The 27,802-nt window shown below is 41.9% G+C and overlaps 1 protein-coding gene and 1 long non-coding RNA gene across 4 annotated transcripts in view; one reads left to right on the top strand and one right to left on the bottom strand.

Annotated features, from left to right (window-relative positions):
• Nucleotides 1–27,802, top strand: part of LOC147035481 (uncharacterized) — a 61,746-nt gene that overhangs the window by 18,264 nt on the left and 15,680 nt on the right. For 2 of the 3 annotated variants that reach the window (XR_015062187.1, XR_015062178.1), the window contains exon 2: nucleotides 23,942–24,059. This is a non-coding gene — a long non-coding RNA (uncharacterized LOC147035481). Of the gene's footprint in view, nucleotides 1–22,191; nucleotides 22,332–23,941; nucleotides 24,060–27,802 lie in introns of those variants that run through there. The other variant, XR_015062205.1, reaches the window with a different exon arrangement.
• On the bottom strand, nucleotides 1,256–11,949 carry LOC147035482 (uncharacterized). The gene is made up of 5 exons (XM_085899238.1): nucleotides 11,746–11,949; nucleotides 10,749–10,867; nucleotides 10,233–10,304; nucleotides 5,158–5,307; nucleotides 1,256–4,339 (listed from the first exon to the last, which is right to left on the bottom strand). Exons 1-5 carry the CDS (start codon nucleotides 11,756–11,758, stop codon nucleotides 3,590–3,592), a joined length of 1,104 nt encoding a protein of 367 aa, XP_085755364.1. The 5' UTR covers nucleotides 11,759–11,949; the 3' UTR covers nucleotides 1,256–3,589.

Below are 27,802 nucleotides of genomic sequence, written 5' to 3'. Positions count from 1 at the left end.
TTAACTATTGAAGAAAAGATCATGGTTTTGGATCAGGGAAGATCTGAGATAATGGTGAACAGGTCTTGAAGACCTGGAGGGAAGAATGAGATTGAAGAAAATGTGGAAGTTGATTCCACAGGCAGGAAAAGAATGGAACAAATGAGTGGGAGTGAGCAGTGATGAAAGTTTTAAAAGGTTCATCCCAACTTCCTTCCCTGTACTTATCGAACTCAATATACTTTTATTTTGGTTTCTTTTTGTGCACATTGTTCGCAGGTACCGACTAACCTGACATTAGGTTACGGTTTGATTCCTCTTCATTGTTTCTCTCTCTGAAGTGCTTGAGATGAGAATTAACATTCCCACTTACTATACACAGACTTGGTGGTACTCTCACCTGTTGTACTCTTAAAGTCTTATTGTTGCACAGTGCGCAACTTGTACTCCTATTGTTGTTCTCTCACTATAATTTAATTTATTGTGTCGAACACGCTCCGCTGCCAGCAGTCATTGACATGCACAACAGGCTGTTGTTGAATGTGTATACGCGAGTCCAGAATCCATAATCTTCATGAATGGAAACCGTAACCATGGTTTCCATTCATCTTCTTCTTCAGGCTTTGTTTGAGCAAATGAAGCTTCATTTGACTCACGTACACGTTTTGCATTCTTGTGCATTCCGGGGCCGTTTAAGTGCCCCTTCGAACCTGATCTCTCGTTAATTAATTTATCTACCAGCAAGTAAAACCGAAAACAATCGTGGTTACCAGTGCCGGATTAAGCCTCGGCTGGCCCTAAGGCACATTTTGAAATTGTAGAGAATGGCCTGAAAATTTTAAATTAGATCTCGGGCTCATGGAAATGGACCCCAGACAAAAGATGAACTGATTCAAGAACAAAATATTTAATACAAAAAAAGAAATATTTAATGTGAAAAGAATTTTTGGCTGGCCGTAAGACACATGCCTTGTCTGCCAAATGGTTAATCCAGCACTGGCGGTTACTCGAGGTCGTTTGGACCATCTAGGATTGGAGCGATAAATGAATCACATCAGCTGGAAACGGCATTGGCTGCGTCCCCATCAATTGACGGTACCTGCAGCCAAGTGCTGCACAGAATTTAATAACAAGAGTAAGCGGAAACCCTGACCTCCTCATTGTCTGTTGGAGTGGTGACCTGTTCAGCAATGTAACCCAGGTGAAGAAAACTGCTTCAGTTCAATCAAATCAAAATTCCCACTGGAAACAACTTTCAAACCGCACACCACACCAATGGGGCTCTGAACAATATTTATTTCATTGTAACAGTTGTTTAAAAAAATACAACATCGACATAAATAATTTGATAAAAATATAAAACAAACTTTGCAAGGTAAATAAAATGTAAATTCACAGCTTTATCACACACATCGTTGTTGTTCTTTGGGCGGGAAATGGAGGGGAGGTATGAGGTCAACAAGAATGAGAAGCATAAATGAATATGATATTATGTAAAGTATTTACAAATGTTCAATTTCACAATTCCTCGGAGTGAACAGTGAGTGGTTCAGTGTTGGTATGGCCAGAGCTTGATTAATTCAGTGGTAGAGTGGATATAAAGCCTTGTTGGGTGGTGGAATGGGTAAGGATGTGTTGGGTGGTGGAATGGGTAAGGATGTGTTGGGTGGTGGAGTGGGTAAAGCTTTGTTGGGTGGTGGAGTGGGTAAAGCCTTGTTGGGTGGTGGCATGGATAAAGTCTTATTGATTTGCTCCCACTAGTGTAGGCTCAATTAGCAAAGCTGCCAAGAGGAAACGCTACACCCTACAATGGAGTGGTGACCTGTCCTGGATTAACTATATCCTTCGAAACACTCACGACTTGTCATGAGAGCTCTATTCCCTGCCATAGGGCTTATGGGATCCCACCAAGATAATTCATATGTCACCACCATTAATGTGACTCCACCATGGTTAATTAATTGTATTTTGGCGAAAGCTATTTAGTTTCTAAGTTAAACATTTACTCTACTCAGATGGCCTGGTGTCTGATCATCAGAACAAATACTGTCCGTGCCACTTAACTTTGGATGCCCAGGTGCTTGACTCTTTGTAAAACTGAGCTTCCCATTGGCTACAAGGCCGTTGACTGTGAAGTACTGCTTTCTCCTATGGCCTGGTGGCCTCGCTTCACACCTGTCACTCATGGACACTGTGAAATTGACGTTAGGGTTAGGGTTAGATAATCGTTTAAAAGTGCTGCAACAGCTCAAGATTTGGAAAATTCGAATTCTTCTTTAATGGCCACCAATATCCCACCTTTGTTGTGGGGGCGGCCAGGGGAGGCTTGGCCCGAGTCTTCACGAACAGGCTGGCCAGGCCTGATGCTCGACTTGTTGGGGGCAGGAATTTGGAATTTGGCCATGGTACCGACGATACCTTGCCTACTCTTGAAGAAGGACACCATGGGATCTTTAACGTCCATCAACTAATACTGACAGACGGGACGTCCGTTTGACGTCCTTCCAAGGGACAGCACACATTGATGAATCACCCTGCCTGTGAAACACCAGACTGACGGTTCATAGTTGGGTCGGAAATCGAACCCAGGCTAGACAACCTTGAAGCGAGTGTGCGTACCTACCTCTAAGCCATCTTGTCAACATTAAGGAGATTAAAGAAAATAATTTATTTTATAATCCATTGTGCACAATCATGTTTCCATCAAACAACACGTAGGGATAGCAATATGATGTCAAGAGGCAATGTCGTCCCACATGACATCAGTGGATAATTTGTGGTAATTACAACAGATCACACTAGAGTCGAGACTGTAATTTTGCTCTGAAACAATAAAATGTGTTTGTTTCAATCGGGACACCGTTTTACAACACAGGTGTAAGACATTTTTCCTATGCACACAACACAACCTGAAAAACAAGTGGAACAAAACTCACTCAAGTAAATGAAATTCCTCCTTAGTGCGCAACTGTAGGCATTGAGGCCACATCCTCACAATAATAATATTACAAATAAAAGATGCATTAGTACCTTAATAAAGGTGCGAGGTTTCGTCTGAACAAATCTGACCACCCAAATCTGCCTGTGCTTCACCGAGTGTCCCACCAATTGAGGAATTGGCAACCTCAAAATGAACTAAATTAGCAACTTCATGGTACCTGCATGAACACCTGGACAAAAAAATAACAACCCGATACTCATACGTCATCTACAAAGCAATGAAGTCGACACAGCTGGATTAACTTCCTTAAGAGAGTCCTTTGAGCCGCTGCTATGACACGGAACACCTGAAAACGTTTTGTACTAGAACTTGATAACATCACAACTCGGTCTATGAAAGGTGAACCTCGAAGAAAAAGAAACCGATTACTCAGGGGACCCTATGTCAAGGGTCTTGTTCTACCTTCCGATACCCATCTTAGGAGATTTTAAGCAATACGAGAGAATTGAAACACTTCCCTCGTCGAATACTAAATATCAAGCACACCTACAAAAATGGAAGATACAAGTAACTGTGGACTCTTGTCTAAGTTTCCTGGTATTTCCTCGTAGATCTGTTTTTTCAATGTCCGCAAAATAATACTGAGAGGAAAATGAAACGTCGGGAATCTCATGCTATGTTTGAGAGAATGGGCGAGAGGAGAGCAAAGACAAGTCCCCAGGATGTGAGATGCAGCTGATGAGCCGTCGAAGTGGACCCTTGAGGATTTGGGGTAGCAATCGGTGGAGTCTGTGCTTCACCACCTCTAAGGCTTCGGTTGTGTGTGTCTCGTTTGCCAATTGTATGGTGTGTGGGTATCGTTTTCTTCGTTGGTAATAACTTTAAACTCCTTTTTTTCTCCACGATGGTGATTGAAACCGTGCTCGGAAGTACCTTGTCCGCATTTTTCGTGGTTTCCTCAATAGTATTGCCAACGGAACTTTCAGAGGCAGGAGTGGAAGCTGCGCGCCCATCTTTGTCCGTGGTCGATGCTGTGTCTTCTGAGAAACTGTGGTGCACATCAGCATCGCTGTTAGGTGTTATGTCTGCATTGTTGTGGATGTAAAAAGGCTCGGTCACAGAACTGGCAGTGGATCGAGGATGTGGAAGAGCTGCTGATGTTTGTGGAGGTGAAAATGTTGGTGTTGGTGCCATTGTTTTTGTAGTCAGAGTGGTTGCAGGCTGATCATAGACTGAAGTAGGCAATGCTGAGACAGAATCGTGGAATTGACTGCGATCGGAACAATTCCACTCATGAAAGTTGTTTAATCCCGTGCTTTGCAGAATGCTGAAGAGGCCTTGCATTTCCACGATCAGTGATGCTGGTGTTTTTTTATTCTTTAGGTGCTCGTGCATCCCGTTATCAGCAGAATCACCACCCTGTTGGACACAGATAGCAGGTGTTCATTGCCATGTTTTTACCTGTAGCTTCAGATTACATCTTCTTTATCTTATACAGCATATTAAAAACGTAATGAAGCTGCGTGCATCTGAAGCCTTCAAAACCCCATTCGCAAGGGAGCCCCATTTTTGCTTCATGTACGTAAGCTGGGTTACGTTTCATTTTTGGGAGCGATCGAGTCAGTGGTCTGGCCCATGCACCGCCCAAATAAAGGGATGAACAATTTATATGATAAATGAAGGTTTTCGTACGTAATTTCGGTTTTAGCATGAGTTGTCAGGGCTGAACAGCGTTCAGCTTGGCAGTGTTTTGCAACGATATCAGTTCCCAATGCAGCTATGATTTGGCATGACAATAAATAATGGCTCAAGATCAAACTTTGCAAGGAGTTGGAGTGTACCTGCGTGATTCAGTTTTCACACATGGCCAACTAAATGTTGTCGCTTCCCGTGTTTGCCATCCTCAAAATATTCGGTTCATGGTAGCAGCAGATTCATTCAACAAAACCAAACACGTATATACAAGAAGTGCTTCCAATCTTTTTTTGAAATTTAAAAAAATATATATTGCCATTAATATCTTTGAAACCTTTTTGCAAACAACACTGCAATGTGCAGTCTAGTACTTCTTTAACTACAATGTGATGAACATGTATTTGAAATCTTTAGGTACCGAACGATAACACCTCCATAGTGTAATAAAAACAATACATTCTCTCATATGTTCCATGTAGATCCACTTTGTTTACCATTATCTATTTTAAATAATGCAGCACATTGGATGGATGGGACCTCACCATATTCAGATGATGGAGTGTACTCGATAGAGAATTTATCAAGGATTTGGTGAAATTGTACATAGGATGCATCTCATGGAGTTGTTTCAGCAGATTATCCAGATCATTTCGGCATTGAAGCATCGTCCAAACCACATTGCAAATGATCGGCTGAAGATAAAAGGTCTCTTGTCAACAAAGTGAAATGCCACTTAGCTACACAGAAGGCAAGCTCATCTCAAAGTAACCATAACAGTTACTGCTCAAGCTCTAATAAGGGATAGGCAGGACATTATTGATAACAAGGTTATAATGAATCCATCACTCGACTTTCATCGTTGTTTCAAAGTTTACAACTTTTATAAACTTTGGTTTAACAATATCGTGTATTTACTGTCGAAGCCATGCTGTAAGATGTCTGATTCATGCAGTGTGGGCTGCTGTGTGTGAGCCAGTTCTATGGTGATTGTAACGATTAAAGCAGGGGTTCCCAAACCCAGGGTCATGCTCCAAACTTGAAAACCCCCCTTCAAAAATCCCTGTTTTTGAGAGGGGGTTTTCACGTCGTAAGCGTTTTCTCCGACAATTTTTTTTATCAATAGTACATGTACCAAGTAGGTACCGGTACCATTTGGGTCGCGAAGCGAATGTGATTTCTAATTTTGGGTCGTGGACAAAAAACAACAACTTTGGGAACCACTGGATTAAAGAAGAAGAAGAAAAAAAAGTCAGAATTGCTTTTTAATGATTAAAGAATAAAACAAATGATTTGTCAGTATTGTATAAAACCAAACCATTCCTTTCATGTCATGAGGCACATTACATATGTAACTCAAATGGCTTATTACTCCAGTAAGCTGGTGCCCATTTTACCGATCTTGGAAGGTTGACAGGCTAAATCAACCCACCAGGTGTTATTTCAACAATACGACAGGGGGCTCAAACTCAAGAGCTTGAGATCAGCCACCTTGACCGTTAAGCCAACACCAGGCTTAATCAATATTGTATGGTGTTGATTAATCGATTCAACAAATGATTAATCAGTATTGTTTTTGAATGATTAATTAAACAAGTGATTAATCAGTCTTGTATTTGAATGATCAATCAATTAAATAAATGATTAATCAGCATTGTATTTGAATGATTAATCAATTAAACAAATGATTAATCAGTATTGTATTTGAATGATCAATCAATTAAACAAATGATTAATCAGTCTTGTATTTGAATGAGCAATCAATTAAATAAATGATTAATCAGTATTGTATTTGAATGATTAATCAATTAAACAAATGATTAATCAGTATTGTATTTTAATGATTCATCGAATAAACAAATGATTAATCAGTATTGTATTTTAATGATTAATCGAATAAACAAATGATTAATCAGTATTGTATTTTCATGATTAATCGATTCAACAAATTATTAATCAGTATTGTATTTTCATGATTAATCAATTCAACAAATTATTAATCAGTATTGTATTTGAATGATTAATCAATTAAACAAATGATTAATCAGTCTTGTATTTGAATGATCAATCAATTAAACAAATGATTAATCAGTATTTTATTTGAATGATTAATCAATTAAACAAATGATTAATCATTATTGTATTTGAATGATCAAGCAATTAAACAAATGATTAATCAGTCTTGTATTTGAATGATCAATCAATTAAACAAATGGTTAATCAGTATTGTATTTGAATGATTAATCAATTAAACAAATTATTAATCAGTATTGTATTTTAATGATTAATCAAATAAATAAATGATTAATCATTATTGTATTTTAATGATTAATCGAATAAAACTAATTATTCATCAATTAAACTGGTGATGAAACAGCATTTCATTTTACTGATTCATCACTTAAACAAAGGATTAAAGAGTATGGCATTTTAATGATTAATCAATTAAACGGATGATGAAACAATATTGTATTTCTATGATTAATCGAATAAACAAATGATTAATCAGTATTGTATTTTAATGAGTCATGGATAAAGCAAATGATTCATCAATTAAACTGGTCATGAAACAGCATTTCATTTTAATGATTCATCAATTAAAGAAATGATTCATCAGTATTGTATGGTTATGATTAATCGATTAAACAAATGATTAATCAGTACTGTATATTAATGATCCATCAATGAAACATGATAAAAGAATATTGTATTTTAACGATTAATCAATATACACAAATGATTAACAGTATTGTGTTTTCATGATAATAACTGAATGAAAAAAATTATTATACAGAACTGTCGGACCCCGCTATTCGCAGGGATATGTTCCTGAAAAATGCCGCAAATGTCGGGACATTGCTTAAATACATATATTTTTAACATGGTCTAGGCTCGTGGAAGAGTGATTACACAGAACAAATCAGGACACACCAATAAGAGAACAGCAGGAGAAAGGGGAAACACCAACAGCAGGGCAGAGGAAGCAAGGAGTCGGAGACGGACAAACAAGGGATGCAGGTAATGATGAGGGGAAAGGGAAAACACAAAGGTTGGATAATATGGATACAAAAACAAAATTGTGTTTGACCAGTTTGTGATTTTTCAAGGTCTGAGAAAAGGAAAGAGGCTGCTGCCTGTCTGTCAAAAGGATGAGAGATGTCACAGCAGAGAGTGGAGACATCAGCAAAGAGACAAGGAAGATTTTCCAGCTAGTCAGTGACATCATTGATGAAGATTTGGAATAATATGGGGCCAAGAACACTGCCTTGAGGTACTCCAGCCTTGACAGGGAGAGGATATGAAAGGGTTCCATTGAGAGCCACACATTGACTATGAGAGGAGAGACAGTCAGTAATCCAAGAGTAGAGTTTGCCTTCGATTCCATATGCAGAGAGTTTGAAGAGCAGGGCAGGATGCCTGACTGTATTGAAAACCTGGAGATATGTCCAGAGAGACGGCCCTGTTCTCATGTCTGATATTGAGGACATCCACCATTGTTGGGAGAGTAGAAGCAGCATGTCCAAGATAGAGTGATCAGGTCTGAATCTGAATTGATGATCTGAGATGAGGCTGTTGGAGAAAAGGAATGATTTTTTTGTCAACTGTGATGATGGATTAGATGACCTTGCTGATGATTGGAAGTAAGAAGATCCATTTTTGCACCTTTTTGTAATGTGCAATTGCAATTTTATTTTTGTAATGCTGTGATGTTGGCTGATTTCCAATTTCCCAGATGGATATGAGACCAGTCGTGATGTGTATTAAAATAAATAAATAAATAAATAAATAAACCTGCTAATACACGAATGTCGAAGTAGGTCACACTTTATGAACCGCGAATACACGGGGTCCGGGGTCCACGAATAGTGAATCCGCGAAGAGCAGGGTCAGACAGTATTGTATTATAATGATCAATCAATTAAACGTGATTAAATACTATTGCATTTTAATGATTAAAGAGCAGGTTGCGGGTCACCAAACATGTTCTGAAAATTTATCAATATGATTATATGTGCATTAAATAGTTCGATGCAAACTATTGTGGTTGCCTAACGATTGTGAGAATTAATGAAATTTAACTCCGAAGTTGTTATTTCTCGAGGCTGTTGAAAAAAACAGCCGCGTGCCATATATGGATGGTGACGTCACGTTCTCCAAAACAAAGCGGACGCTCACTCGCTCATTGAAGAAGTGTCCAGTTCAGCGGGCCGTTCTTTCGCTTTTTTGAGCTTGCAACTGTCTATATTATCCTTTTTTATTTTGAATTATTGTGGAACAAAGTTATTTGCATATTTGTACATCATGCCTCGTACATGTGTCGTCATGTTTTGCAAAAATGGCTGGAAAACGGGTAATCGCTCCCACCGATTCCCGAAGGAATCAAACCTTCGCCGGCAGTGGATAAGATTTGTACAAACAAAACGGACGAATTTTCCCCCAAAGAAAACGGATAAAGAGGACCCTTTGGATAACTTGTCATTTGTGGTGACCATTTCACAGCCGAGGATTACGAAGGCATAAACGCATCCGATCACCACTCTGTGAATATGAGTTGTTGGTTGACAAGTTCTCCAGATACTGCTCTGTCACAGAATCAATTGTCGAGTTTAAGTGAGAAAAACCTTGAAATGTATTCTTAAAGAGTACATGGAAAAACACATAAATAAACTTTCTGAAAAACACAAGCATGAAAAAATTTCTCAACAAATCAACTTATTGTTGATTAAATTACTTTTTAACGGCATCAGCAAATTGGGCTATTTCATTTCAATTGTAAAATATTGATCAATCTTCCACTTTTTTTCTAAATTTGGTAGAATATTTCCCAATGAGGCTAAACATGTTTTAGTATTTATATGCCACAACAGTCTCTTGAAAGTTGGGGTTTGTTCTAACTGTTCACTTTCGCTGGGGTCAAACTCAGCTGTCAGAATGACTTCAACACAAAGGCTATGGTGTATAATATATTTGGGTCCATTATTGATTCATTCTATTTCTAACTCTTGAGTGACTAGGAGGGTTAAAAATTATTATATCAAGTCACAGACGAATCAAACTTTACATTATTTTATGCATCGAACAAGAAAATCTACAAACCAATCTTTCTGGTGGTCTGTCAGTGTGAACTGCTGGGTAGTCAGTCCTGCCACTTGTACACGAAATAGGCCGTTTTCTGGCACTTGCAAGTGGCTCAAATTTATATGGCTCAGGGCCAGAAACTCCATAGTATAAATTCCCATCATCCTCCGAACTCGTCCTCAGCAATATCGGAATGAAAACACTCAATTTCATCGCCGCTGAAATCACTCTCTGATTCGCATCTCGTCATCGTTCACACGCTGTTTCCGAATGTTCACGAAGTTTTCAGAGAACGTGACGTCATAGCATCTTCGGTAACTTCCGGTCTGTTTTTCGATCACTGACAAAAAATTTTGACTTGAAAGTTAATTTTAGCATATTTTGAGTTTCAAATGTAAGAAAATAATTGCCCAACGATTATTAATGTGATTACAACAGTCGAATCACGCAAAGTCATCAGCGACCCAAAACCTGCTCTTTAATCGATTTAACAAATGATTAATCAGTATTGTATTGTAATGATGAATGACTTGACACTTACATTGTTGTCTTCATCTTTTAATGTCCGAAATGGAGTCACATTCATGAAGTAATCTTTGGGGAAATTGATCAACTGAAAAGATAGAATGATCTGTTAGTCTCCAGCCTCGGGTCAAAGTGCATCATTGGTGTAAAACGAGTCATATATGGGGAAGATACTAAACTCGTATTGGTACAAAAAACCCCGATACATTCACGTCCAGTACACCTCCACCATTTACATTCCGTGTCAGTCTCACGTGTAAGTGGAGAAATGCTGGGGTAAGATGCTCCCTGCCCTCCCCCTCCTGGCAATCCTTTGTCCCTCAAACCCCAAACTCCCTCCTCTATTATCAAAGAAAACGTCAAGATTCCATTATAATCGACTCCCTGTGATCGGTGTTCTTGCTCGTCGATTAATCAGCCTTGATCAATTATGAGTGATTGCAATCACAAACAGGGCATCATCTAGTCAGTCCCCTTGGGTCAAAACACTCCAATAAAGTTCACTTCAAGAATCTACCTTCCAACCTCTTACCATAGCAGGAACATAGTTGTGGACATGTTTCTGCAAATTACCAACGTTGAGAAACAGAGGATGGAGACTGCAAGCAATTTCAATGCCAGTAAGGGCGCCAAAAAACACCAATGATGTCACTGTCGAGAGAAGGAAAATCAGAAGAAACGGTTGTGAAATGGAGAACAATAACACAAACGGTTTTAGATAAATAACCTTCAAAATGAACAATATGTTACTGAAGTTAATCATAACACCTCCATCACCTCCACCCAATTTATTCCAACACCACCCGTCCTCCCACTCTTCAGTCCTACGACTTACACTCACCCCGACATCCGAGCATTCTGACTTCCTAGCCCTCCCATCCTACCCCCACTCGCTGCAACTACCGCTCCCACTCCTAGGGGGGATATCTTGAGAGTGAAGAAGAGGACATTAAAGACATTAGTAAGACAAAGGTCTTTCATTTAGAGAGTAGTTAATGGTCTCTCTGGAAAGGAAGTGGAAGTAGAAACAGTAGATACATTTAAATTGGAATTAGATAGGCTAAAGTGCAATTGTATAACATGGTACGGTGCCCTTTATGAAATTTACAGCCGAGCTGAGATTCCACATGTGAATCATCACAGCAATAGAGCTACCATCAAACGGTCCAGGGCCGCCGCTAGCACACGTCTGTATCAGCTACTCTCAGCCACCCTACCAAAGGTAACTCAAACCCTCCCTTGTGGCGAACTGGGCAACTGGGACCTCCGAACCGAGGTGTTCGGGTCTTGGGATTTGGAGCAGCGAGTCCCTGATACCCCATACGGTACCCTTATATGGGATGAGTGCATCACATGGTAACCGGTAGATGTACATGAAGAATGTGGTTCGAGTGTGTGGAGTGTGAGGACTATGTGCGGAGCATGTGAAAAGTATGCAAAGAACATTTTGAAGAGCCTGAATAGTACACGTAGACCACGAGGAACGTGTTTGGAGCGTGACAAACAACTGAAGAGCGTGAGGAACTCACCGAGCTGAGGCATCTGGAGGGTTCGCAGCGCAGGTCCAAGAGAGAGTTTGAGAAACAATCAAGTTGCAGCAAAAGCTCTGGTGCGCGCCCTTTTTGAGCCTCTTCCAGTCCCACGTGCAGCGGAATTCCCCGAACGGATCTTTTTCCACACTTTCGCTTCGTCATCACGCAAGTGAAGCACAACACCAAACCGCGGGTGGGGGGCGAAACCCTTGATTCCGTGCTCCTAACACCAAACCGCGGGTGGGGGGCACAATGCTCGATTCCGGGCTCCTCTGTGGGTCTTTTGTTTTTTTTGGCAACACGTTCACCACTAACCCTTGAAAAATTGAGAGAATTTGAGAAACTCTTCCTTAATTTTACTTTCTGCATCGAGCAAACGAAAACAGCGCAATTTGTACTTCCTCATCGGATGTCGCTTCACCTTTGCTCGAGCGATAGGTTTCGCCACGGCGTCCAGCAATTCATTCTACGCCTAGGTGTGTAACACCTTTCATTTCTGGAGCCTGCAGGTGATTGTTCAGAGTAGAATTGTATTTTGCGATCCGTTTCAAGAAGGCTCAAGCCGGCGCCTGGGTTCCTCGGAGTATTGATGTCCTCCGAGTCCTCACACAATGCAATTAATGCACTGCCTTGCATGGAAGGGAAATGCTCCTGCCACAGACTCGAGTACAGCTCTGTTTGCTTGGCTACTTGCTGCTGTCCTCTCCATCAGAGCTGGCACCGTTGCTTCGGGGTTTTCCACACTTTGAACGATCAGATTTCATCTGCTAAGAACATGGCCTCATGGTGGGAATGAGCAACTTCGTGTTCCTTGCACTTTTCCATTATTTTGTGCTTGGAATGGAGTTTATAAATCTTTCCTGAAGTTTGATTACATTCTCCAATGTACCTTGTCGGGAACGCAAATGAGCCTGATGGCCTTTTGTGGTGCTTTCGAAACGCATATTTCTCTCCCCTGTTGAATTGCCTCAATTTCCACCGGTCACTCAGTTCCTCGGGGGTAGCGTCATTGGCTGAAGAGCGGCATCGTTGGAAGGTAGCATCACTGCGGCGTGCCATCAATGGTTGTTGATGCAATGCCCTCTGCTGGTTAGGGCAGGAATTGGGAATTTGGCCGTGGTGCTGGAGATAGCTCAGCGACTCTTCGCGAAGAACGACGTAGGAACTTTGACGTCCACCAAGCAACCTGCCTGTGAAACACAGGAATGACGGTTTATAGCTGGGTCTGGATTCAAACGCACGCTAGAAAGCTTCGTGGCGAGTGTGCGTTCTTCGAGAGAGTCTAGGCCATCCTCTTAGCTCAGGGGCTTTTTGCATACAAGGTCGAGGCTCATGGAAGAGCCATAGCAGAATGGAAAGGGGAAAACACAAACAGCGGAGTGGAAGTGAGGCTGTGGGAGTGAGATCAATGGGAGGGGGGGGGAGAAGGACACATGGCGGTGAACAAGCTGAATGAAACACAGCTCACGATATTCCTCTTCTGAATAAATTTTGTTTTAAAATAATAAAGAAAGGGAAGAATTTTTTTTGTCATCTTTGCTCATGCTACAGTTGTGGGAGCACCTTTGACCATGACAATTTGGCAAGATGTGCTTTTGATTCTACACGAGGCTTCCTAAGCAGGCTAACGAAACATTGCCTCGGTTGTGTGCCAGCGTACGTTCCTGGTAGACGCCACCATCGTGGATTTGGCGATGCTCTGGTGTTGGTGGTGCGTGCAATGAGCTGTGCACACGGAGGAGTACTCACAGAACCCCCGCTCCCATCCTATGAGCCAACATCACAAACTCATAGTTACACGTACCTCCTCTACACCCATTCGATTTCCAATGTGAACGAATTGATGGAACAAAGATAGCCAACGATTACTCACAGGAACCAATAAGTCATGTGACGAGCGTGGGTTATGCCGACAGATGAACTAAGTCTATTATTCCCAAGAAAACACTTTTTGACCCCGAATCCACCCTTGAGTCAGCTTAGGGAGTTGGGAGAGACCACATGATATCAATTATCGGGAGTCAGCCAAGGGATACATGGGCACGTGGTGTCACGTCAGGCAGTTTTGGTTGCTTCCCATGGTATCTTTCCTGAAGAGTAGGCGGGTTATCGCTATCGCTGGTATCCTGAACAAATGATAAAAAAAAATCCTGCCTGGACTGCGAGTACCAAGTGGCCTGGTCTTCATGGACATTCCCTGACACCGGCGGGTCACACCACTTGTGACCTTAATGGAGCTTTTCCTGAGATGGACTTTGCTTGCAGCAAGCTCAATGACGCAGCACTTTGCCTGCGGAGCATCAAAACGATAATTCGTAGTCGGATCTGAATGTAGGGAAACAAGCTCGGAGGAAAAATTCGAGTACATGATAAGGAGACATTCACCCCCCCATCCACCCTTGGAGGCCTTGGAGGGAAGAGTGGGACGGAAGATGAAGGTGTTTCCACATTCTATTTACCATCAAACCAGCCTATGGAACCAACTCCCTAAGTCTCTCCAATTCCACTCTTCCTTCCTGCAGGCATGCGGGAAGTATTGCAGGTTTCGGGGGGGGGGGGCAAAATCATGAAAACATAAATTCCAAAAAGGACCTTTTACCTGTGATAAGGGTGCCTCCCCCTTCCGAAGAAATGGTCACGTTTCACCAAGAATAGGGCACCCATTCTGTTATAATAAAAAAAAATATTATTTAACTTGTAGAAAGAATGCCTTTCTATGCTTTAGCTACTTCTCTGCAAATTTTGTATTTTTCTTTTTGTTACCTCTGCCACCAAAGGTGGACGCAGGTTATGTTTTCACCTGTCTTTCTGGTTGTTTGTCTGTTAGTAGGATATCTCAAGAAGTTGTGGACAGATTCAGAAGAAACTTGGTGGACAGGTTGGGTATGCGACGTGGAAGAATCGATTCAACTCTGATGAAGATCCGAATCTGGATCCGGATATGAGAATTCTTTAAGTGATTCTTCACCATTGAGAAATAGGACCCAAAGTGATCTAGCAGGACATCTCAAAACGTGATGGACCGATTTGGAAGAAACTTGGTGGATAAGTTGAGTTGGTGAGAAACACAAGCTAATTAGATTTTGATTAATGGCCACATGCATTTCAGCCAATCAGTGGGATACAAAATGTCCCCAGATTTTATTCTAAAGAAAAAAAAATTCAAAATAATTTTTATAGATTTTTTGTTTTGTGGGTTGGTGGCGCGGGAGGAGGGAGGGAGAAACACTGGCTCCAGTTCAACGGACTAAGCCTGTCCATCGCCGAAGGTGGACAGGTGTTGTTGGACGTGACAAGCAAAGTGATGGCTTTTCGCCTCCTTTCAATGTTGTTACGGATTTCAGAATCCGGTCTGATGAATGCATTCACACATCCAGGTCCTCAGACAGTTATTTCCTTAAATGCATGTTCAGATTAGCCCCGTCCCAATGTCTAATGGGATTTTAAATGTGATGCGTTGAGAAGGGTAAAGGATAGATCCCCTCTCTTATGGGAAGCTTTTTTCTTTACAACAGACACGTTCACACACATTTCTTTCACGAGCTCTGAAGCCCGCCCTCATTTTTCCTCAGCAACATTTCTTTCACGAGCTCTGAAGCCCGCCTCCATTCTACCTCAGCGGCAATCTTTTGTGAGCACCGACGCCCGCCTTTTTTGAGAGCGCATGGGTCATCATGGTAACCGTGCCCCAGTGGGGCGGGGTGAGCTTGGGGTGGACGGCACCCCGTGGAGACGGCCCGGGGATAAACGAGCGAGAGGTACGTTCTAGAGAGAAAAAGTCTGAAGAGAGAAAAAGTCTGAGGAGAAAAAGTGAGGAGAAAAAGGAGGGGGAAAAAGCGTTCTGAAGAGAAAAGCATGAGGAGAGGAAAAATTACCCCCGTGTGGGGGTGACGGTCATCTCTTTTATGTTTTTAACTATCATAATCGATGAACCATTGCCAGATATCTACTAAAATGACAGACTAGATAGGTTTTGAAAATGGTGACTTTCATAAATTTCGTGACCTCGTGACCTTGACCCTGACCTCGAATCCGGGAAAAAAATGTCGTTGGGTATCACTCATCGACCTCTACCCACATACTAAGTTTCATCAAGATCGGAAAGAAAAATTGTTGACGGATGGACGGACATTTGGTCTGGCTTTATTAGGTCATCTCAGTAGAGATGACCTAAAAAGCAAAGGGTGAGAGAAATGACCAAGAAGCGGGTGTCTGACCAGCGCTGACGAGACAATTCACCCTTCCCAGTGCTTCGGCAAGCGAGCGTGTGGTGCGCGTGTGGGTGTGAGCAGCGCCGCCAACAAGTGAGGCTCGGGTCGATCACCAACAACACCAGGGTCTAAACCTGTGACGGACGATCTCGGTGCCCTCCAGACTTTGACTGGCGTTCAAGGCTGCCCCACGAGAGGGTGCACGGCAAGGCTGGGTGCTGGCGACGGACGTGACACGCACGCACGCATTTTCAGGACGTTTTCGCTTCATGGACGACTTTCTGGTGAGCGAGACGATTCTTAACCCCCCCCCCTGCTCCCCCCCCTCCCGAATGATCTGCTGGGTACCCTTGCTGTGTTTTGCTGTAAGTAAGTCAACCCCCGATAAGCATCTGCTCTTTGTCTCTTTCTTGGCATTTTGATTGATTTCGCTTTGAAATTCATTCTTTATTTACCTCAGCAAATAAAAAGTTATTTTTATTTATTTATTAATAAATTATTTGTCGATTTCCAACCTGTCCGTGTTTGTCCTTTCCTTCTATTGGCCTAGCATTGTCTGAACTGAGATCGACAGGGAGGTAATTACTACAGATTTGACCAAAAAATCGTCTGCACGCACCAGCGGTTAAAACCCTCGGCCGCCCTAATTAAAATCTAATCAGATAATATTGGTGCTTTGCCGAGGGTGCGCTACCCGCTCAGGTAACCACGTGACCTCTAGTTAAACGGAATAATTAGACGGCAGACACGAGAACTCGTGGTTGACTGGGTGCTGTTCGTGGTTTTAAAACAACCCACCGTACCACAACGTTAATTGTGAGCGGTGGCGCCAGGTCCGGCTCTACCGAGGACAACCGGGGATTAATTCCCCTGAGTGGCGAGCTGGTGTCTCGGTATCCGTGGCCGCAACAATATGAAGGCTTTCGTTGTCTGACCTCTCATAGAAAGCCTTCGCACACTGTCTGCTCAAACAAGCTGAGAAACTTGGCCATGGTGATGAGCCGTTTCTTCTTGACACGAAGCGAGTTGACAACACATCGCTCCCTCTGTTCCACAGAAGCATGCTGGAGGCATGGCAGGCAGGCAGTCACTGTTCGCCATGACACCAGTGGCCACTACCTCCAAATGTTTTTGAACGAACCAATTTTTTTTTACTCCAATTTTTGAAGGGGTCTGTAGTGACCATTCTTTTATGCAAAAGTTCATTGATGTCAATTTTACCAGGGTCAAACATCTTAGAGACCCCCTTCTTCATAGATGGAAGCCAGCTGCTGACGTTACCGTGGCCACCGTTAGAGAAGTCAATCAGTTATTGGGAGGATTGTCTCTGTGATTTTACGGGATCTTAAACAAACCGGGTTAAAATGGGAACCCCAGATAGAATCTGTGCCCCCCCCCTCTTTGTCCCAATGTCCCTTTCCCAATGTTTTAATTTAATTTTGAGGTTTTATTCCTTTTAACCTGATAGATAAAACCTCGATGTATTGTCTGTGCATTAAAACCCTCATTTCTGGCAAACCCTCGGAGCCGCAAGCTCATTGGAGTCTGGAGAGCCCTGCTTCAAGCTAGCCCTTGCACAACAATCAAATGGCATGTTATGTATAAGAACCCCATTGTCAAACGCTCTGGGGATTTACATTGGTGCCTGGCACACTACACCACATCTTACCTTGTAATGTTCTATCCCATCGCATATGTTCCGAAAGTCTGAATTGATCCCTTTTGCGATGCCCTTGAAACCACTTTTCATGCTTTTGTTGGGTGCTTGAGGTTGGCCTCCCTTTTTACAATTTTATCACTTGTGATGCAGGGGAGCTCGGTTTGATTTTCACACATTGTGGTGTTATATTTGGTTTTAACATTACTCACCGGTGTAAAAACGAACGTCCTTCAGCCAACTTCTTGTGCTCCGAGGCAAAACTTGCCATTTATTTATCAAGTAAATGTAAATTGCAAAGCACTGACATTTTTGGTTGATGATGTTTTAATCATGTCTAAAGCCTGAGCTACACCCCACGTCCCCCACTCACTCAAAATTTGGGCAGAAATTAATAATTTGTGCACACCATGAGGGAGAGGAAGAGGATAGGGAAGAGGAAGATGGGAAGGAGGATGAGGCAGAGCATTACCTGTAAGTTGTTAATTTGAAGTTTAATAGACTTGAGAGGGGGAAAAAAAAATAATGTTTTGTTCTGATTCGATGCTTGAGTGGTTGGGACTCCAACCTGTTATTCTTTTGGTTTCTGGTTCGAATCCCGGTTCGGACACATTTATGAATAAGTTTTATGAAGTTATGACTTTGCAAGTGACCTGCAAAAGTATCCCCCCCCCCCCCTCCCAATCCAAAGTTTTCACATTTTGATGCCACCTGAGCTTATTTCATGCTTTCAAATCAAACTTAACATATCCAGTCTTCACAAACTACTCCAAAGTGATAAAGCTAAAAATGCAGATAAAACTTGAATAAGTCAGATAAACAGAGAAAATCAGATGATTCTCAGTTGTATTCAGTATTCAAACAGCTTTGCCTAATTCACCCAAAATAACTTCAGGAGTAAATTATTTGATTGAAAGGTTACAAAATAAGTGTAATAGGTTTCACCTGTATGTAATCAGTGGTTTAACTTCCACTTATCTCAGCAGTATTAAGGTGCAATTCACTTGATCAAAAAACAAAGCAAACATGAAGACCAAGTAGCTTTCCAAAGAAGTCAGACATAAAGTGGTGGAGAAGCACCGTTCAGGAGAGGGTTATAAATAAGAAGATTTCAAAGTCACACATTATCCATTTGAGTACGTTGAAATCCATCATTAAGAAGTGGAAGACGAATCATACCATCCAGACTCTACCCAGATCAGGTCACCCATCCAAACTCAGTAGCCAGGCAAGTAGGAAACTGGTTTGGTATGTCACTGTAAATCCAACAATGACTTTGAAAGATCTGCAAGTCTCAATGTCTGAGATGGGGGTCCGTGTTCATCAATCAACAATATCCCACTACCTTCACAAAGCTGGCCTCTATTGACAGGTGGCAAGAAAGAAGCCATTACTGAAAAAGAAGCATCTATAAGCTCATATTATGGAGTTTGTGCAAAAGCATCTCAATGATATTGCAGGCATGTGGAGAAAAGTTTAGTGGTCAGACGAGACGAAAATTGAACTTTTTGATCTAAATTCAAAATGTTACATCTGGCGCAAGCTACGGTTAAGCATGGTGGTGGCAGCATCATGTTATTGGGGCTGCTTTTTATCAGCAGGGACTGGCAAGCTTGTCAGGATGGAAGGGACAATGGACGGTGCAAAGTACAGGAGAATCCTTGATGAAAACGTGCTTGAGTCAGCCACGAATCTGAAACTGGGAAGGAGATTTACATTTCAGCAGGACAATGATCCGAAGCACAAAGCTAAAGCCACAATGAATTGACTCAATAATAAGAAAATAAATGTTCTTAAGTGGCCCAGTCAAAGTCATAACTTGAACCTAATTGAACATTTATAGTAAGACTTGAAGATTACAGTCCATCGCCGATCCCCATCAAACTTGGTAGAAATAGAGCAGTTTTCACGTGAAGAATGGGCAAAGATTTCACCATCTCACTGTGTAAATCCTGAAGAGACCTCCCCAAAAAGACCTACCCCAAAAAAACGAGGTGGCTGAGTGGATAAGTGAGATGTCAGTTGATATCTTTAATAGCTCACTGGAGTCAGGACCAGGAAGCTCACTTCTCCTGTGAGGATTGGAGAGTAGCAAATGTAACACCATTATTTAAGAAAGGATCCAGAGAAGAATTGGGGAACTATAGACCTGGTAGTTTGACTTCAGTTGTGGAGCAGGTGTTGGAGACGTTAATGAAGGACCAGATGAGAAACTATTGAAACAAGACCGAGAATTGCTTTGCAATACATGTCCCCTGCCGATGTGACACAAGTCCAAAAAGGGCATAACTCTGTGAAAAATAGACAAAACGCCCTGAAACTCGAACTTCTTCTGTAACTTAGAATAATAATATCATAATAAATCTCACGTCTGACATCCATTGTTGCGAGAGTCTAAGCAGCATGTCCATGGTGGAGTGACCTGATCTGAATCCGAATTGATGTTCAGAGATCAAGCAGTTGAAGAAACGGAAGGATTTCATATGAACTGCGATGATTGATTCTGTGACCTGGCTGATGATTCGAAGTAAGCTGATAAGTCTGTAGTTAAGGGGATTGGTCTTTGCACGTTCTTTATGTAATGCGCTGACCTCAACATGCATGGCGAATATGCCCTCAACATGTGTGGCAAGTATGGCCTCAAAATGTGTAGTGAGTATGCTTTCAGCAAGCTCGATGAGTATGCCCTCAACAAGCAGGGTATGTCCTCAACAAGCTTGATGAGTATGTCCTCAACAAGCTCGGTAAGTATGTCCTCAACAAGCTCGGTGAGTATGCCCTCAACAAGCAGGGTATGTCCTCAACAAGCTCGATGAGTATGTCCTCAACAAGCAGGGTATGTCCTCAACAAGCTCGGTGAGTATGCCCTCAACAAGCAGGGTATGTCCTCAACAAGCTCGGTGAGTATGTCCTCAACAAGCAGGGTATGTCCTCAACAAGCTCGGTGAGTATGCCCTCAACAAGCTCGGTGAGTATGTCCTCAACAAGCTCGATGAGTATGTCCTCAACAAGCTCGGTATGTCCTCAACAAGCTCGGTGAGTATGCCCTCAACAAGCAGGGTATGTCCTCAACAAGCTCGATGAGTATGCCCTCAACAAGCTCGATGAGTATGCCCTCAACAAGCAGGGTATGTCCTCAACAAGCTCGGTGAGTATGTCCTCAACAAGCTCGATGAGTATGTCCTCAACAAGCTCGGTAAGTATGTCCTCAACAAGCTTGGTGAGTATGCCCTCGATAAGCGTGGCTGGTCTGCCCTCAACAAGACTGTGATCTCAACAGTGGACTGACATCCAGATCCAGATCCAGATCCGAATATATTCCAGTGGGCTGATATATAAAAGATTGGTCTGATGATAATTAAATATATTGCTCATATAACTTTAATTCACTTGCTTTAGTGCAATCATAGCTGCAGGATGACGATGTAGTGCAGGCTGTTGTGGTACAAGGCAAAGTGCAGCTCGGGGTAGAAGAAGAGAGAATGGCATGATGGTGGGGAAATGGTCTCTGTGTCTCTTCATTGATCCTTCGTGGATGAACCATGAAGCAGAGAGAGCCAAGATGTCTTCTGACGAAGGTCATACAGCAACTGATGCCACATACGCGGATTTTAAGCCCCACAAAGACCGCCTTTCCAGCATGCGGCTGGTGGCTGCTCATTAGCCGCCCACTGCCTTTTGGCAGCACCATCTTTCGGAACGATCATATTCACAAAGAACCCCTCCTTACGGACAGGTTATGTGTTGTATCCCCCAAACTTATGATTTATGAGTTGGAAGATAATATCAGATTCCACAAGGGGGCGCTCTATGGTACACATTTACATCAGAGAGAATAAGGGTGCTCCCCCGACACTGAACCCCCAGGACTGTGAATTTACCCTCAAAAGCAACTCGAACATCCCTTAAGTACAACCACTTGTTTTCAATTCATTCTGTCCGGTGTTTCAGGAGTGCATAAAGTCAAACAAACAGAATGGTATTATAATATGATAATCCCCCCACTTCGATGATGCCTATGGTTTTCATTGAAAGAATGTGCAACTTTCGAACTCACTTCAACTTTTACCAGTAGATGCAAAAATCCTGTAAAATTACTCTTGTGGCCATGGAACCAAACAAGCAATATATTTATAACAGCCGTCAAAGTTCCTGTAGAGCCCCCCCCCACCACCACCCATCCCTTCCCAAGTGCCTGTTCGGCGAGCGGAGAAAGCGTGATGTTCACAGATATTAATGAATTCAAGGGTGTTGAAAAGTCTTCTGTTATGCAGAGGCACAGCCTTTTCTGTCAGGTACTTTTCCAAGTATTTTCGGCTTCCTCAGAAGCATGGTGAGCCATTCCAAGTAACAATCCTGATCCGGGATATATAATATCTTACATGAGAATGATTTAATTTCGAACTGATTCTTCACCATTGAGATATGGGGGTAGAAACGATATTGCATGTTATCTCAACTGACGTCACATATGATGCCTCCAAAGCCAGTATGGGAATCCCCCGTCGTGCAAAGTCCTTCCTTGGCCAACCTGAGCTCCTGACCACATACAAAGCTTTCGTCTGCAGGCTGATGGAGTACTGCTCTCCCCTCTGGGCTGGTGCTCCTGCCTCTCACCTTTCTCGGCTTCACGCTGTGGAAACCAAGACATTTCAGATCATTGGCATCTCCCGCGATGAGCCCGGGTCTTTGGGCCTCTCATTCTCTCACCACAGGTAGGTCGGTAGTCTTTCTGTCTTCCACCGTCTCCTCACCGGTCTCGCCCCCCCACCCCTGCTCTGTCTGCGATTTGTCCCCACCATATTTCTGCAGGGCGCTCAAGGTCCACCCACAACCCCCTTCTGATAAAACTACCGAATCACGAATCACTGCTCACCTTCACTCTTTCATTCCTCTTTTTCCCCGCCTTTGGAATAAACTCCCTCACTCTGTTCAATCCAATTCTTCCCTCCAGGCCTTCAAAACAGCTCTTCACAACCACATCTTATCATCCCCCATCCAAATCCTCGATGTTTTCTACCCCCGTTAATCCACCCCAAACCCACCTCCTTCAAATTCTCTGCTTTCTTTCCTGAAAGTCCCGACAGTACCATCTTGTATACCCCGTGTTCCCCTCCCCATCCCTCTCCCTTCCACAGATCTCCTAATGTCTCTGTTCCCCACTGTTTTGTCCTTCCCACTCCTGCCCCTCTTGTCTCATGCCCCCCTCGCTGTGGGTTGTGTGTTAACTCTCACACGAGCCTCGACAAGGTACACAAAAAAAAAACAAATCTCAAAAAGTTGTGGATGGATTCAGTTGAAATAGTGTGGACAGGTTGGGTGTGTGAAAAGGACTAATTGATTCAATTTTGGTGGATACGAATCCGGATCCGGATACGAGAATTTTTTTTACGTGATTCTTCACCATTAGCAGATGGGGCCAAAAACTATATAAAGCAAGATAGCTCAAAAAGTTGTGGATGAGTTATGACAAAAGTAGTTGGATGAATTGGTAAGGTGACAAGAACAAGCCGATTCGATTTTGGTTTAGGTCCGGATTCAGATCTGACCTATCAGTGGCGTACAAAATTTAAACTGTTCAGTCAGGCGGAGGCATGCGCCCTTGCATTTTTTAGCTCGCCTGTTCGAAGAACAGAGAGCTATAGCGATACCCCTGGCGTGAGCGTGAGCGTGAAAATGTTAAAGTTTATGGTGCAAGTTATTTTTTCCTTTCTAATGTTTTTATCTATCACACTTTTTATACACCCGATATATATCGGGGCGTATTATGTGATTCTGTCTGTCTGTCTGTCTGTCTGTCTGTCTGTCTGTCTGCCCATCCGTCCGTCCGTCCATCCGTCCGTCCGTCCATCCGTTCCTGTCCGCACTCTAACTCCCAAATTTTTCAACTTTCACGTTTCATATCTGGTACATAGGTACAGACTCTAAAGACGGTGTGTCGCGACATACATTCGTCATCTAAAGTGGTTGCCATGGCAACCAGGATGCTGTTTTCCATGTAGTTGCACAATTCTGTATATACCTTCTTGTTCGGGCGTATATTGTGCTCACTTGCGCTCTTGTTACTGATTACAATGTACAAATACATATATTGCTTTAAAATTATTTGGATCAGACTTCACTGCAATGCTTTATAAAAAATATTAATTATTAGACTCGTCTTTTAAAAACGATAAATGTATAAACAGGCGAGCATTGGGTGGCTTTGACACCAACTCTGGTTCATACTGTCTGTTTGTTCCTTGCAAAATCGAAGATTTTTCCAGTATATTGGTTTGTCGATTTTGTTATTCTGTTTGTCTGTTTGTCTGTCTGTCGCCTACAGGACGCAATTTTTAACCGATCTTCACGAAACTTCACCACATGGTAAAGTTTGTCATCAGGAAGAAGCCTATTGTTTTGGAGGTCAAAAGGTCAACATAGGCCAAAGGTCATCAACTCAGGTGAGGTTTCTAAAATCCTCAAGTCTTCATCTGATTGACTTGAAATTTGAAGAGGATTTATATTTCAGGTCACTGAGTTCAACGAGCCAATCATTTTTGAGATCAACATGGACTAAAAGGTCAAGGTCGGCAACTAAGGCGGTTGTTCTAAAATCCTCAATTTTCATCTGATTGACTTGAAATTTGAAAGGAGTTGCATATTTGGTTATTGAATTCAACCACCAATTATTTTTGAGGTCAGATTTGTTTTATGGATTTTGCAAATATCGTGCTCTGCACGACGTCGTCTTCGTGTTTGTTTATCTGTCAATCGCCTACAGGTTATAATTCGAAGTCGATCGTCATGAAACTTTACCAAGATGTAGAGGTAGTCTCAACTGAGAAGCCGATTGATTTTGAGGTCAAAGGTCATTTTGAGGTCGAATTTCTAAAATCATCATTTTTCATCCGATTGACTTGAAATTTGAATAATATCTGCATGTTGCGTTAATGAATTGGGAAACCAACTATTTTTGAGGTCAAAATATCAAAGGTCAACTCAAGGTCAAACTTCTAAAATCATCAAGTTTTATCTGAAAAATCGTCAATTTTCATCCGATTGACTTGAAAAGTTAAACAGTAATTCCATAGTACATTACTGAGTTGGGAAACCAACTATTTTTGAAATCAAAAGGTCAACTCAAGGTCAAACTTCAAAAATCATCAATTTCCAACTAAAAAAATCTTCAATTTACATCCCATTAACTTGAAAGTTGAACAGGATTTGCAGTCCAACTGAATTGGAAAAGCAACTATTTTTGAAAGTCAACAGGTCAAAGGTCAACGCAAGGTAAAAGTTCTAAAATCATCAAATTTCACGTGAAAAATCATCAATTTTCATCTGATTAAGCTGAAAATTAAGCAGCAATTGCATAGTGCATCACTGAGTTTGGAAACCAACTATTTTTTGAAGTCAAAAGGTCAGAGGTCAACTCAAGGTCAAATTTCCAAAATCATCAATTTCAATCTGAAAAATAATCATTTTCATCCGATTGGCCTGAGCTTTGATTAAGATTGTCAATTTTAATCTTAATGATATGTACAATTTGAAGTATCCATGGCAACCTTTGAAGAGGGGGGGGTGGATTTTGCATGTATCGTGCTTTTTCTTGTTTGTCTGTTTGTGTGTAGGATATCTCAAAAAGTTGTGGACGGATTCGGATTAAACTTGATGGGTATGTTGGCTGTGCGACAAGGAAGAATCATTTCGATTTTGGAGAAGATCAGAATCCGGATCTGGATACGATAATTATTTAATTTTTAACGTGATTCTTCACCATTGAGGGATAAGGCTAAAAACGATATCGCACTGCACTTCATGATATTTACCCTTACCAAAGGAGAGGGTATTGCTTTTGGGTCTGTTTGTTTGTCTATCCGTCTGTTTGTCAGCATCGAACTTTCGTGCTTTCCTCCGCAACCACTTGTCGGATTGAGACGAAATTTTCACCATTGGTATGACTACTCACGTAAAATTTTGTAATCCTTTTGTGAATGTAATTTGTAATCCTCTGAAACTGCACCAAAGAAAAAATTGAAACTTGGCACATACTGTCTGTGGCACATGTGCACTTAGCATGAAAACTTGGCACATAGCAAGTACCCCTTGTGGGGAATGAGTTTGTTTTTTTATGACATCATATGTGCCCTCGTTATGACATCATAATTGCATATGTAGAACGCCACATCCCATCAGTATGAAAATATTTGAGGGTCATCTCGGGATAAAATGGTCTACAGAAAAAATTTTAATTAATTATGTCATCGGTCACGTGATTCAGCAGCAATATTGTTTTTTTCTTTTTTTAAAAAAAAAACCTTCAAAAATCTTCTTCTCTGAAGTGGCTGAACAAATCAAGGTGAAACTTTACACGTATAACCGCCTGTCCATGAGGAACAAAAGGTTCACACATCTGATATCATAGGTCACATGGTTGGCATATTACCCTCAAACCTATAAAAATACACCATTCAAAAGAAGTCCTGGTGAGGGTCTGTAATCTCCAATTGCTCTTTTTCTTGTTCAAAAATGGAATGGGCCCGATATGTTCTCGTGGATCAGACATTGCGCGGCAGAGGTATGCGCTCCACCGAGTACCCTTCTAGTTTTCCCCTGTAATCAGAGGTTAAATTGAAAAGCAAAAAAATGAAAATGTGTTGTGAGTCAAATACAGTTTTGAAAATAATAATGGAAAGAGTAAAAACTGTGTATAAAGATAAACAACACATGATCAAATCGAATCTGATGTGTGAAAGTGAAATGTTGCGCAGTACACTCACGTGCTGATGATATATAGTGCACTGTGAGTGGTTATCATGCAAGCAATCAGAAAGTGCTACACTTGCACAAGAACGATAAGGATTTCGGCGGTGGTATCATTGTAGTGTGGTGAACGTGTGGTGAATGTGTGGTGAATACTATGGTTCTAGGAAAGGAAATATCACATGACAAGGGCTTTTAGAGGAGATCTAGATAGGAATCAAAGTGTTAGCAAGTGAAAGCTACACCTTGAACCTCATGCAGCCTGACCATGTTTCAATAGGAACTGTAAGCAAGACTGAAGACGCTGCACAAAACCTGTACTGTTGGGAATATAAGCGGTCGAGGAAGAAAGCCCAAAATGTCCACAAGCAATGTTAAGTACCTCAAGGCGTTTTCTATATGATAGATTCTGATCCAGTCGAGATCTTATGAATGAAAATGGCCCAGCTGTAAGTACGGGTGTTCACGTTTCCTCAAGAAGAGTAAGATACACATTCGTGCAAAGTGGTCTCAATGATTGTGTGTCTGCCTGAAAACATTCGCTGAGGACAGGCAACCAATCAAAATGGTTGAAATGGAGAGCAGAAGTGAAAGTGGGATGACCAAACCTGGAATGAATCCAAGTTTCAACTGTCTGGCAAAAATCAATGGCAGTTTGTTCGAAGGTGGATTGGTAGAACAGTGCACAACAACTACGGTGAAGCATGGAGGTTGATCAATGCAAGTGTGGGGCTGCATCTCAGCCAAGGGTATTGGAGATTTGCATAACATCAAAGGCACACAGACTGTCGACAGGTCCAGGCAGGTTCTGATCAATCATGCCATTCCTGGAGGAACATGTCTCAATGGGCATGGTTTCATTTTCCAACATAAGACTGACTCCCGAGCATACAGCCAATGTGGTGAAAAACTATCTGGAATTTAAAGAGACTGATGGAACACTCACAAAGGTAAGTTGTCCTGCACAAAGTCCTAATATTAACATCGTTTGCTTCAACATTTATGCAAGAAGTCATGGGAATTACCAATAGCTGAGAGGATCTATGTTGGAGGTGAAGAGGGGCTTTTAAAGAAGATACAAGATTAAGTGGAGGATGTGAAGAAGCAGTTCGGAAAACGAAGCGATGATAAAGTTCCAGGACCAGATAATATGCTGCTGATAAGCGTGATATTAACAAAGCAGGTAAGCATTATGTTAACAGAGTAAACAAGAAAAAGAGCAATCAGAGATTGCAGACCCTCGCCAGGACTTGTTTTGTGTGGTGTTTGTGTACTGGTGCGTTACGTAATTAATAAGAGACATAATTACAACTGCCACTTTATAACTGGCAGTGATGACCGGGTACCAAGACGTCCCGCTTTGATGCAACCCCGCTTTGATTGGAGACCAGACTCTAACCCATGACGTTTGAACAAAATGATTATTCAATTGAATTTTGAA

The sequence above is a fragment of the Eptatretus burgeri genome, chromosome 1 (genome assembly GCF_056783735.1).
Source record: "Eptatretus burgeri isolate ZD-2024b chromosome 1, Ebu_testis_v1, whole genome shotgun sequence".
Taxonomy (NCBI): domain Eukaryota; kingdom Metazoa; phylum Chordata; class Myxini; order Myxiniformes; family Myxinidae; genus Eptatretus; species Eptatretus burgeri.
This window is presented reverse-complemented; position numbering and strand designations above follow the sequence as displayed.

Bases quoted from the DNA above. Each gene is read 5' to 3' on its own strand.
- LOC147035482 (XM_085899238.1), bottom strand. The intron at 10,305-10,748 runs GTAAGAGGTTGG...CTATCTTTTCAG, and splicing joins ACAACTATGTTCCTGCTATG to TTGATCAATTTCCCCAAAGA. The intron at 5,308-10,232 runs GTAAGTGTCAAG...TTTTATCTTCAG, and splicing joins TAAAAGATGAAGACAACAAT to CCGATCATTTGCAATGTGGT.